This window comes from Strongylocentrotus purpuratus, unplaced genomic scaffold (genome assembly GCF_000002235.5).
Source record: "Strongylocentrotus purpuratus isolate Spur 01 unplaced genomic scaffold, Spur_5.0 spur5_scaffold_10, whole genome shotgun sequence".
Taxonomy (NCBI): domain Eukaryota; kingdom Metazoa; phylum Echinodermata; class Echinoidea; order Camarodonta; family Strongylocentrotidae; genus Strongylocentrotus; species Strongylocentrotus purpuratus.
The window spans coordinates 19,950,213-19,963,987 of record NW_022145595.1 but is presented as its reverse complement, the minus strand read 5'-3'; the positions used below and the strand labels follow the sequence as shown (position 1 = coordinate 19,963,987).

General features: G+C 35.9%; 1 protein-coding gene across 1 annotated transcript; it reads right to left on the bottom strand.

Annotated features, from left to right (window-relative positions):
- Positions 1–390: 390 nt before the first annotated feature.
- Positions 391–9,218, bottom strand: LOC105441544 (fibropellin-3-like). Its single transcript, XM_030979158.1, has 10 exons — positions 9,162–9,218; positions 6,409–6,496; positions 5,889–5,999; positions 5,194–5,304; positions 4,091–4,201; positions 3,798–3,908; positions 3,111–3,221; positions 2,290–2,400; positions 1,468–1,578; positions 391–395 (listed from the first exon to the last, which is right to left on the bottom strand). Exons 1-10 carry the CDS (start codon positions 9,216–9,218, stop codon positions 391–393), a joined length of 927 nt encoding a protein of 308 aa, XP_030835018.1.
- Positions 9,219–13,775: the final 4,557 nt, after the last annotated feature.

The window sequence follows — 13,775 nt, the reverse complement described above, 5'->3', positions numbered from 1 at the left end:
TTCCCGACAAAAAGTAACAGTTTGGGTGGGCTTTGTCGGGAATGGACTGCTCATTTGTGTGCGTGTGCATGTGCATGTGTGTGTGTTGGTGTTTGTGTGTGTTTGTGTGTGCGTGTTTTGTTGTTTGTCTGGCTAATTGGATAATTGAAAAAAACTGGCTGTCTTTGTTCAAAGCATTATTCTATTCCTCACCTAGCAACTTGGCGCAAATGAGATCTGGCTGTCTTTTAAAGATTGCCTGATGTTTAGTCATGCATGCAGAGATTCAAATAAAAATGATACATAAATGTACTGGGAGTATAACTCTATCAAGACGTATCATGAAACTCATGATTAAATATTCATACATCAAACAATACAACTTTTAAAAAGTGGGACATTTGTTCTGATTCACTCTGCAAAAATGAACACAGAAGAAAACGTGAGAAAAACAGACAGAAAAGGAAAGGGAGAAGGGGAAAGACGAGAAAAAAGGACGCCTGAGTTGAACTTCCCTCAGCTCCCCCTTAACCAGATGCCTTGTAAATTCACTTCTCATTAAAAGCAAACATAGTTGAATTACATAGGATTATATGCATTTTATGAAAGGCAGGTATAGCTTTCAAAATCCATTTAAAGTCAACATGACTTACCATATTCGCAAAATAGTCCTGTAAATCCATCAAAACAAGCACAATTAAAGTTGCCGACCAGATCGACACACGTGCTTAATGGATAGCAAGGATAGGAGGCGCATTCATCGATATCTATAGAAAAGAAGCATTATTTGACATCACACATCATCTTATATCATAATAAAATGAATAATACCGGTTTCTTGAACAGCGCTTTAACTTGAATTGACCAAAGCGTTCATAATTCTATCATGTCTGACGTTGAATACTGAAGATATAGGTTATAAACGTGTATGCACGTACTTCTGGCAATCACTATACAATCATTCCTCATTCATGACAACTTACCAGTCTCGCAAAGTAATCCTGTATACCCATCCATACACATACAACTAAAGTAGCCGACTTGATCAACACAGGTGCTTCCATTAAGGCAAGGATTGCTGTTACATTCGTTGATTTCTAAAAGAGATGAATCATTAAAAAATTATACTAATATCTCTTGCAAAAATAGCTGATTTATAAAACCAATGCTTTAATCGCATATTATGAAAAAAGGTTCAAAATTATACAGTGTTATAATTTCAGTAGCATATCCCTACCACTGACCCAAACCATCAAGAGGTGACAAACATGAAAATGGAAGAAAACGTGAAAAAAAAACAGAAAGGGAAAGGGAGAAGGGGCAAGACGAGATAAAAGGACGCCTGGACTTCCCTCAACTCCCCTTTAACAAGTAGCCTCGTAATTTCATTTTTCACTAAAAGCAAACATAATTGAATTACATAGGAATATATGTATTTTATGAAAGGCAGGGAGCTTTTAAAATCCATTTTAAGTAAACAGGACTTACCATATTCGCAAAGTAGTCCTGTAAATCCATCAAAACAATCACAACTAAAGTTGCCGATCAGATCAATACAGGTACCGTTAGAGCAAGGTCCATCTTCGCATTCGTCGATTTCTAATCAAGAAATGTTTTAACATGCAATGTTTTATTATGCTTTTTTTTTTAATTGAAATAGTTTGGCTCTATAACGAGATAACTGGATTGAAAGAAAATAACCTTTTCGAAGTAAAATCGTTCGTAGTGATAACTTTCTGAGCAAGAATGTACGTATAAATTTGATATAATACGGTTCAGATTTTGACAAATCACTAGAAACATACATATTTGACGAAAATAAGACAGGAATCAACTCAATAGGTATGTTAAGCAAGTAATATCTATACTGTCCACCCTAAATAATACCAGCTTAGCCCAATAACAAAGTGGTCCTGCAAAAACAGTCACAGCTAAAGTTTCCGACCAGATGAACACAGGTACCGTTTGAGCAAGGTTTAATCTTTGCATTCATCGATTTCTAATCAAGAAATTTGTTGACATGCATTCCTTTATTTTGCTCAGCGTAATAATTTTCCAAAACAAAAGTTGCCGACCAGATCAATACAGGTACCGTTAGAGCAAGGTTCATCTTCGCATTCGTCGATATCTATAAAGTATAATTCGAATGAACAGAAAACATGAAGGTCCAGTGAAATGATGCTAGGTTTTAATATGGCATGAACTGATACAAAATGGGACAAATACTACTGAAGAACATGATTGTCTGAAGCTAGTACTTTTTTATAATGTCAAATAAATTCATCCGAACCAATTCTTTTGAGAACTTACCAAATTCGCAAACCGGTCCTGTAAATCTATCGAAACAATCGCAGCTAAACGTGCCGATCAGATCAATACACGTACCGTTAGAGCAAGGTTCATCTTTGCAGTCGTCGATGTCTAATCAAGAAATTTTTGACATGCATTCCTTTATTTTGCACAGCGTAATAATTTTCCTTAATTAAAAAAGTTTGTCTCTATTTCGAGATAACTGAATTGAGAGGGGGGATGAACAAACGAGTTCCACGAGAAGAGTAGCGTGCTAGGTCTGACGAGTTTGCTTACGCTTCACCTGGTGTTCAGGCAGGATGAATAGGGACAAATTCCAACCCAAAGCTTTTTTATTACGATTTAAAAAATGCATGAAATAACAAAAATAATTAAACAGTTCAAACCAGTTATTTAAATATTGTTATGTCATTAAATGCAGACATTGATTAGTACAGAGAATAATTTTTAATATGAAGGTGTATTTTATAATCCTCTATTCATCCTAAGCCATTATGACTTACTCCAACCACAAAGTGTTCCTGTAAAACCAGCCTCACAATCACAGCTATAGCTGACTACCATATCGACACACACCCCATTTTTATAGCAAGGATTGGAGGCACATTCATCGATATCTATCGAAAAAGAAGTATTATTTGATAAGAAAAGGATTTTTCCGAAGTAAAATCATTCTCATCGGCACAATTCTGATCAAGAATGTACGTATAATTTTAATATATTACGGTTTAGATTATGACTTATCACTAGAAACATAAATATTTGAAGAAAAAAAGCAATCGTTCTATCTCAATTGTCCATCCTAAATAATACCAGCTTACCCCATTCGCAAAGTAGTCCTGTAAATCCATCAAAACAATCACAACTAAAGTTGCCGACCAGATCAATACAGGTACCGTTAGAGCAAGGTTTATTTTCGCATTCGTCGATATCTATAGAAAGGAATAATTTGATTGAACAGAAAACATGAAGGTCCATTGAAATGATGCTAGGTTTTAATATGACAAGAATTGATACAAAATGGGACAAATGATACTAAAGAACATGATTAGCTGAAGCTAGTACTTTTTTATAATGTCATATAAATTCATCCGAACCAATTATTTTGATAACTTACCAAATTCGCAAAGTGGTCCTGTAAATCCATCGAAACAATCGCAGCTAAACGTGCCGATCAGATCAATACAAGTACCGTTAGAGCAAGGTTCATCTTCGCATTCGTCGATTTCTAATCAAGAAATGTTTTGACATGCCTTCCTTTAATACTATGCATAGTGTAATAATTTTCCGTAATTGAAATAGTTTGTCTCTATTACGAGATGTCTGGATTGACAGAAAATAACCTTTTCGAAGTAAAAATGGTTCTCAGTGATAAAATTCTGAGCAAGAATGTACGTATAAGTCACTATAGAAACATATATATCTAAAGAAAATAACACAGGAATCAACTCAATAGGTATGTTAAGCAAGTAATATCTACACCGTCATCCTAAATCATACCTGCTTACCCCAATAGCAAAGCGGTCCTGCAAATCCATTGAAACAGTCACAGCTAAAGTTGCCGACCTGATCTATACATGTTCCATTGTAGCAAGGTTTATCTTTGCATTCGTCGATATCTATAGAAAGGATAATTTTGATTGAACAGAAAACATGAAGGTCCATTGAAATGAAGAAAGATTTTAATATGACAAGAACGGATACTAAATAGGAAATATTACTGAAGAACATGATTAGCTGAAGCTAGTACTTTTTATAATCTCGAATTAGGTCATCCCAATCTATTCTTTTGATAACTTACCGAATTCGCAAAGTAGTCCTGTAAATCCATCGAAACAATCGCAGCTGAACGTGCCGATCAGATCAATACAGGTTCCATTACAGCATGGTTCATCTTCGCATTCGTTGATATCTTATATGAAGGATCATTTTGACATTTCATTAAATGATTCATCTTTGAGAGAATTTACTACAGAGCATTGTCCGATTCGTGAAATTTATATTTAACAAAATATATGTATTTCCGAATATTGATTATTAAGGAAAATGAATTCTACACAATGTTATGATTTTTCAATTTGAAATATTTTTCTCTATCACGAGACAAATGGATTAAAAGGAAATAACTTTTTCGACTCTACTGAAGTGAAATCGTTCTCAGTGATAATTAATAGAAGATCTATAAAATGTTGATACAATACGGTTTTCATGGCAAGTCACTAGAAACATACATTATTTGAATAAAGACAGCAGTCATCTCCATAGACATTAAAGCCGTTAATATCTCAAGTGACCATCCTAAATGATATCAGCTTACCCCAATAACAAAGTGGTCCGGTAAATCCATAAAAGCAGTCACAGCTAAAGTTACCGATCAGATCAATACAGGTACCGTTAAAGCAAGGTTCGTCTTCGCATTCGTCGATTTCTAGATTAAGCGATTGTTTCGCATTTATTTTAAAAGAACAAAAAAGTGTTTGAAATGACAATGTCAACAGTGTACATATAGATGTATGATATTGATATATATAGAATAGGTCCATATCTTACATTGTATGTTTACGGATGGAAAGTTGTGTTGAGTTAATGAAGAACAGACGAGAATTTTAATATTCTTGGTATTTTTACAATTACGTTGTAAATTTCTGTAAATATGTGAGATTGTAAACCTTTTTATTTATTCATGGTTTATCTATACATTATTCATGTTTTTTATTGTGCAGAATTTCCCGGGGGTAATATTCCGGGGGGGGGGGGGGAGTTTTCTCGGGGTAGTTTTCCGGGGGTATTTTCCTATTAAGGGTTATCGCCAGGGGGTAATATTTGTCCTAGAACCCGTGATTAAAAGAGCAGAATCTAATTCAAAAATTAATTTATAAAGTGTCATAAAGGTTATCGACTTACCCTGCCCGCACAATGGTCCTGTATATCCATCCAAACATAAACAACTAAAGTCTCCCACCAGGTCGACGCAGCTACCAAAACGGCAGGGATCGTCTTCACAGTCGTCAGTTTCTAAATTAAGAAACAAAATGACACAAAGTTTGTCAATAGACGTCGTTGAAATTAAAGGGTCTATACCATGGTAAATCACTTCAAACATCACAAATGAATATGGCATAAGCATATATCTGATCTGGGGCCCGCCTTACAAGGAGTTGAGAGCAATCGCAGCTTATTTGCGATTGATATCAATCGCAAATATGTACATAAGAGATAGGAGACTGCAAACCTGCGATTGTTTGGAGGACTTACGATTGATTTGGATCAATCGCAACTCTTTGTAAAACGGGGCCCAGGTATTAGCTTCCAAAACATTGATCATAGTTCAGCCAGCATGACCTGCCCCATACGCAAAGTGGTCCTGTAAATCCATTGAAACAATCGCAGCTAAAGTTGCCGACCAGATCGACACAGGTTCCATTACAGCAAGGTTCATCTTCGCAATCGTTGATCTCTAAACAAAATAATTTTTTGATATTACAGAAAAACATAAGTCGAGTGATACTTGACTACGTTTGAATTCATAAGAATAACATAAATATATCTGATCAGGAATTAGGCTTCCAAATTATCGATCATAGTTCAGCATGACTTACCCCGTTCACAAAGTGGTCCTGTAAATCCATCGAAACAATAGCAGCTAAAGTTGCCGACGAGATCGACACAGGTTCCATTACAGCAAGGTTCATCTTCGCATTCGTTGATCTCTAAACAAAATAATAATTTAATTTTACAGAAAAACATCAGTCGAGTGATACTTGACTCCGTTTGAAGTCGTTACATTGAAATTAATTCCTTTCACCTGTAAAGATTATATCGAAATATATGTTTTCAAATGTTAAGAATGTGACACTTACCCGTTTCTTCTTCTTCTTTTTAGGCCTTTTTGGGTTTTTTTCACATTTACAATACTTAAGTTCATGAGGTTAAACTTGTCGGACCAATGCATGGCTTTCTGCAACTTATCACTCTCTACAAGACCATTGTAATGCTCCTTTCTACCCATTTAAAAAATGCAAACCAAAGTCTTAGAGCTTACGCATAATTATATGAATGTTACTGAAAACTGAAAGAATGAGAGTTTTATCACCCGTTTGACAAAAGTCTCCTGTATACCCTGATGGACAGTCACAAGTGAAACTGTTGACCCGATCCTCGCAGGTGCCACCATTAAGACAAGGGTTGCTCTCACACTCATCGATATCTAATGGAAAGTATTAAGATCAAGAGATTGGACATAAATGGCCAGATGAATCATGACTCCTTCATTTTGTTTTTACTTCTCTCATCCTTATATTCTATTTCTGTTTTACTTTTCTTCTTCTTCATATTCCCCACCATCATGGTTCTCATTATCATCCTCATAAACATCAAAAACAAAATTATCGCCATCATCATCACCATCTTTTTACTGTTGAACACGTGAATGGTACGAAAGAATTTAGCAGAAGGAAGAGTTGTCTAGTCTGTTTGACAAATATCTCCTGTATACCCCGGTAGGCACACTCAGTTAAAATGGTTATCCTGATCCTCTCACGTCCCTTCATTAAAGGAAAGGGTCGCTCTCGCATTCATGGATACATTTCATCCTCACCTCCTCTTTCTTCGTCCTCACGACTCTTCTTCTCTCATCATTATTGTCTCCTTAGTTTTCTTGCTATGAACGCATTAATGTGAATACATAATTCAAAGCCCCCCCCCCCCGCACTAGTTTGGCCAGGAGGGATTAGGCCTCCCTGCATAGTCGCTATCAGGTGGTTATCTCATCAAATAAGCTCTCATTTAACAGGAGAAAAAGAGGATCATCGGGAACAATGGTCACCGATTAGGAATTGTTTGCTATATAGAGGCCGCAACTAGCTATAAGAAGTGCAGTGGGGCTTTAAAGAAGGAACAGAGAAGAGTTGATCTAACCTGTTTGGCAAAGGTCTCCTGCATATCCTGGGAGACACCCACAGGTAAAACTGTTCACCTGATTCTGACATGTACCTCCATTAAGACAAGGCTCGCTCTCACATTCATTGATATCTGGTTAAACGTAACACGATTGAATAAAGATAGGAGACATATTATCGAGATGAATCTGATTCTACTTCTTCTTTTTCCTCTTCTTCTCTTTCTTCTTATATTATCGTCATCATATCACTCGGCGTCATCTGTCCCTGGAACGGGGAAAAAAAACTTAATCGTTGAAACGTTTAGGTATCTCCTAGCGATATTAAAACTGTTTATATCTTCAGCATGTCTTTCTCCTTCGTCCTCCTTCTCTTTTATTTTTTCTGCATCCTTATCATTTTCTTCTGTCTGGTCGAACGCAATTTTTTGGTAAAGACTTTACACAAATACACAGAGAAGAGTTTTCTAACCTGTTCCGCAAAGATCTCCACCATAGCCTGGTAGACACATACACCTAAAACTATTCACCCGATCCTTGCAAGTGCCATCATTAAGACAAGGGTCACCTTCACATTCATTGATATCTGGTTAAAAGGTAAAAGTCCAGACATGTAAAAAACGAGAAAATATCAGGATGACAATAGGATCATCTCCTCTTCCTTCCGTTTACCCCTTTATATTCATTTTAACTTTTTTGATTTCTAATTGTGTACGCGCATTTTACCGACGAATAAAAGGACGAGAGTTCCATTGACCAAATATTTACATAACAATGGTAAACAAGCAAATTGGACAAAATTGATAAATGAAAGTAATTCTTACATGTACCTTAAAATAATAATGATGATAATACGTCCATTTATATAGTGCAGCTACTATATAAATATAATCTACTGCGCTTAATACAAAGTATCATATTATTACCTCGACTGTAGCTTAGCTGCTTTTATAAGGCGCTAAATCATTCAAGGAATTTCTTCCTACCGGGTACCCATTTACTTCACCTGGATGGAGAGTGCAAATCTAGATGAATGTCTTGCCAAAGGACATTAGCGGGACTCGAAACGCAAACCATGTGATCCAAGTCTGGTGACATATCCACTATACCACGACACCTCTACATGTAGTTATACTTATCAGTTAGTTTGGAGCGGATCTAGAGTAATGAAATATGAGATTCGGCGCGACCCTATCCCACTTCAGCTTACCATCAGCGCAGTTGTGCCCGGTGAACCCCTCACTACAGTTACAGGAATAACCTTCCGTTGTCTCGTTGCATTCGGCGTTATTTAAGCATGGTATGCTCCAACAAGATGGAAAGATTGAGATATGCATTCAACACCAAGCTACTTGAAGATATCATTGAGACATTTATATTGACATGTGATTCCGTCGGAACAGTAAAACGCAAGGATTTTCAAGAGATCACCGTATCATCATTACATTGTCGTTCTTGCATAGTAGTTAAAAACAAAATCGCCATTCCATGATAGCTCGTTTTCAAAGGTAAGGTTGTATTATTTTCAATGCAAAGGTATTTCAGAAAACAGTATGATTTCTTTGTATATAATATATTTTAATCATTCTTGTTGCAAAATGTAAAGCTGACTATAAAGTAAGAGAAATGAGAACAAAGGTAGGAAGATAGAGACAAGACGAACATGACGAAACCCAGTTAGTGTCGACAATGGATTTATGGCTTCATTACACGCCCCCCTTCATTTTTGGGGGGATCGATTAGCTTTTTAATGCACTAAATGTTTTTAAGGACTTTTTTGGTTTCGAACCAAAAAATACGGGGCATCCTAAAAGGAACGGACACATTTATTGGGTATGTGTGTAATATTTTTTCTATCTTCATTTATTTATATATTTATTTAGTTCGATATTTAGTTATTCATTTATTGTCTATTTATTTATTTATCTATTTATTCATTTGTTTGTCTATTGGGGCGATGATGAGAGCGACCTACCTGGAAATGTGCAGACCAGTCGTTGCGATATACCTTTCCTTGTAGGCCGAGCACCATCTCCGTGAGATATTGTTTTGGCCAACGCTTTTCTTGGTGCCTTCAACACAAGCTGAATTGCTTGACCATCCGGGAGAATTATCTCTTTGCACTGCGGTAGATTTTGGCACATGTGACCGTCGCAACCTATTTGAATAGTCCGTTTCCGCAGTGTTATCAAATTGAATGCATACATCTTTGTGAAGTGTCTAGTTACTTATTACACCTGTTGTAATAATTTTACTTGATCAATAGTCAGAATGGAAATTGCATACATTATATGTTGCTAGGTAGGGCAATTCGTAGTGTTTGTCCTATCTTATTAACCAGTACGAGAATACACCCGGCGGTGGCCTGCACTTTTAGCGAAGAAGAAGAAGATCTTGCAACAACTAATGTGTGCAATTTGCATTCTGATCAATGAAATATAACAATACAAAACAGGTGAATGTAATAGCTCGTTTACATAAGTGATTTTCTATAAATTTGGATCCATTTTGAAAATGGGTAATGAGGAGAACGTTTAAGGTTTTATACCTGTTATAAGAGTTTCGATGATATAAAATCATTCCGGTGCTCAAAGGTAGTCTTTGATCTACGGTAAACACTTAACATGTGTGTTGCAGAATCCGATTGAATGTTTGAAAATTCATCAAACCTTATCCCCCAAACCATTCTTTTTAAATGTTCAGAGCAGAAAAGTGAAAATGGGTTCTTTTCCCAATTCAAATTAATATGTCATTGTCCATTACCTAAACATAATGTGATTTGTAGACATCTCTGACTACGTCCCCTAAATCACAGAAGCATATATAAACCGTCATGGTAATTAACAATATCATTCCCTGATTAAATTTATCGCTCATAATTTTGAAATGCATCATTTCATATCATCTTGTCCTTTACTGTCATCGACTTTTCCCTACTGTTTTATTTTCTTTTTCAAATGAATTAATGTGTGCCTTTCTAGTTTCCTCACCTTTGAAACTGGAAAGCGACGTCAGGAGAAAGTAGAAAACGAGGTTTATATATTTTGCCTGGAAAAGATAAATTCAGAAAAGACCAATAAGCGTGGGAGGCTATTATTAAAGTAATCCACGTATCAACAAATTTAAAATTAACGAATTAAAAATGAGGATTTCAGTGATTCGCATCCACTGAGTATATATGAGTATATGAGGCTACCTGGGTGCAGTGACTCGTATAATGAGGTGCTCAGAGAAGTGACTGTTAACATGTCTTGTGCACTTCGCTAATAGTGTATTCTGAAATGCCTGATCAGTATGGCTGACATCTCAACCTCGTTAATGGACCATTTTCGTAAGATAATCGAATTTCATGATTAAATCTTTGTTAAGTGCCATGTTACAAATTATTTCAATCACCTGTTAAAAATATTTGTATTTTTCAATAGTCATAATACGAATTGCATACATGTATTGTTGCAAAGTAGGACAAACGTTATGGCTTAGTATTACCTAACAAAACGGAATGTAAGCAATTCGCATTCTGACTAATGAAATACAATTCGTAACAGGTGAATGAAATAATTTCAAACGTGGCACTTAAACGGAGATTTATACATTATCTAAATGGATTACATTACGACAGTGGCCTATCTAGCATGACTCCATTATTGTTCTTTTTCTGTTGTTGTTGTTGTTGTTGTTGTTGTTGTTGTTGTTGTTGCTGCTGCTGCCAAGACGTACAGGTAACGTAAACTTATTCAAATAATGTAATTTGGTACATTATTATGATGAAAGTAATGCTATCCATTGTCATGTTTTTCGAATGCGTATTGTAATCCTGTGCTTGACCTGGCATTAATTTTATCTGTATACACAGTTTCTTTTATCTTACATTGCTTGTTCCCTCAATTTTAAAAGACTCTTATTAAATTACCTACCCTTATGAGTATGAGTCTATAACTCAACTCACATTCTCCTTTTCAAGTTCAGTCTTTTTTTTTAATTTACTGCATGCAAACACATTGGTAGGAGGCAATCACTTTCTGCTTTAGTCTCTGTTTCTCTGTTGAAATATTTCATTTTTGTTTGAATCATTATATTTGTGAAATTATTGCAAAATGTGAAATCTTGAAATATGAAACAATAAACTTTAAAAAAACGAAACTGAAATACAAACACATGATAAAGTATCAAACGAAATTAACGAAAACACTGATCAATCTCATTGATCTCGCAAGTGACATTATGATTGGCAACACATAATGTAAGGTAAGTATTTTGATGAAGATTATCTGCAAAGAAATCATTCCTCAAATCCTAATAAACCTACAGCCTTAAAAAAAAAATAATCGGTGTAATTAATCGAGAATCTGACGTGCAATGTAAACACTCATGGGTTAGGCTACACTCAATCGCGTTGTGGATCTAAATGCATGTCCATAATTGCAGGCGTCTTTCATATTCTTAATTAAACGCGATAAACTTGATAACAATGTCACCGTAGCAAAATTGGTCAGAATCAGTACAAATGATCTACAAAAAGGCATGTCATGTGTGGACTACGTCATATATACAATAAGCAGCAGATTTCAAGTATGATCTTGATAATTGCCACAATAATGAAGTATCTAGCGACTGTCAAAAATATTGAAGCGCTGGGGATGAAAGGATCGGAATAACGCAATTGGAACCTTTTTTAATGAAAGGTTTATTAGTCGATGAAAGATCAAAAGGTTAAAAATTCAAATTAATTAGATTTATGCACATTTGCAAAAACTCTTTGTGAATGTTGATATTTTTTCTTGAATTGTACCTCTTCTTGCTCGTCACAACTCCCATATAACTTGAGTAATGATCACGATAATAGTACTCATAATAATAATTGAAAGCCTCATCAGAGTATTATTGTTTGTTTTTCCTTAGGGCCATGTAATTGTCATTACCCCCGAAACAATAGCCAGGTTCCCATTAACACCTGGCTGGGGGTGGCAAATGTGTATCAATAGAGACTTTTAGATTTGCACAACGACAACGTGGATTGCTACGATCGACGTCCTTTTAATGCATTGCCTTGAATGGACGTCACACGTATCAGTCAACGCAAATCTAAAAGTCCCTAATGTCTTGCCAAAGAACGTTAGTGCCGGGCTGGGATACGAACCTTCAACCCTTAGATTGAGAGTCAAGTGAAAGAACCAGTATTATAATACCATGACACCTCCACAATTAGCTATCAAGAGATGGTTAACATCCTGGATATATATGTTGTTTTATACAACACCTACGTGGATCCTTGTCATTTGATTGGAGGATTGTTGGTCACATGGTATTCAATAGATGTTATATTGCACGGGCGTGCATTTTTGGATATATGCAGATTGCGTACCTCTCTGCCGTGCGTGTATCCCTGCGTGTATCTGACGCGAAGGCAATCTGAATGAAATCGAGAAGGCTTGACTCCGAATTTAATTTATCTTTAATATAAGGAGTAAAACATAATTTGTTGACTAACATTCTATAAGATCTTCTTCGATGTTGTATAAAACAAATAATGAATGTTTTTCATTCGTTTAATAGTGCGAATATTTTCATGAGTTGAAAGATTAACATTCTAACCATTAATTATTTGTATAATATTACTTTAGATGCGACATTATGATGATAAAACAGCATCAAAATACAACACTTATGATGTATTTCTTCAAAAATGTCATCGCAAAACAACCATATTCAATCAATTATATAAGGAATTGAAAACCGGGAGAATTTATACAAATAATCACTTACCATCGTGGTCTCTGATATCGGTGTCTATCGATATAGGCCAGAAGGAAATTCCGATCGTTAAGACTTACAATTTCGATGACGAAAGCAGTCCTTTCAATCGTAAAATCTTGAAATATTTGAAGAATATTCAAATGCCACGAAGATCACAGCTTGAAGTTTTGAGAGGCAGTAAACAGTGATAAAACACTTAGTTGGTCTTCCAGAGATCTCAGTGAGATTCTGCTGTTTCAGCACATTAAACAAATTCGTGAAATGTCTGCTGAGGCCATCGTTCACATTTCACAAAATAATGTTTAATACATATTTTGCTTGAAATGATAGCAACGCTGATGTTTGAAACTGAATGGTTTTCATTATTGCAGAATGATGAAGTATCTGTTTAATGGTGTGGTCTCACAGTGACGCAGCATGGCTCGAGCAATATTGTGGGGGGGGGGGGGGGGCGCTGGTGCCGTGGAGGATACTGCGCATACTGGATGAAATCAACGTTTTCGAGAGACGGGCAGGTTTGGAAGGAAGGAGAGCGTATCATTTTTTTTTAAATTTGCATTGCCTCCCTCTCTCCTTCCTCCTCCTCCCATCCCCTTCTCTCTCTCTCTCTATTTTTTTTCTCCCTCCCCCTCTATCTCTCTCTCTCTTTATATTTTGTTCTCTTTTTTTCCTTCTTTTGTTGTCTTTTTTTATATTTTACATGCGATTGGGGGCACTTGGCCCCGTGACTCCTACGCTACGCCATTGTACTTGCCTACCGTTTGCTCATCTTTCTCCCCACATGTTGTTGACCTTACACTTACTAGTAAATTATGATCATGGAAATGATGTG

Coding starts and splice junctions, on each gene's coding strand:
- LOC105441544 (XM_030979158.1), bottom strand. CDS start 9,218: ATGGTGCTCGGCCTACAAGGAAAGGTATATCGCAACGACTGGTCTGCA. Junction 4,202..5,193: donor AGGACCATTGTGCGGGCAGG/GTAAGTCGATAA, acceptor CCTTCATATAAG/ATATCAACGAATGCGAAGAT. Junction 1,579..2,289: donor AGGACCGGTTTGCGAATTTG/GTAAGTTCTCAA, acceptor TTTCTTGATTAG/AAATCGACGAATGCGAAGAT.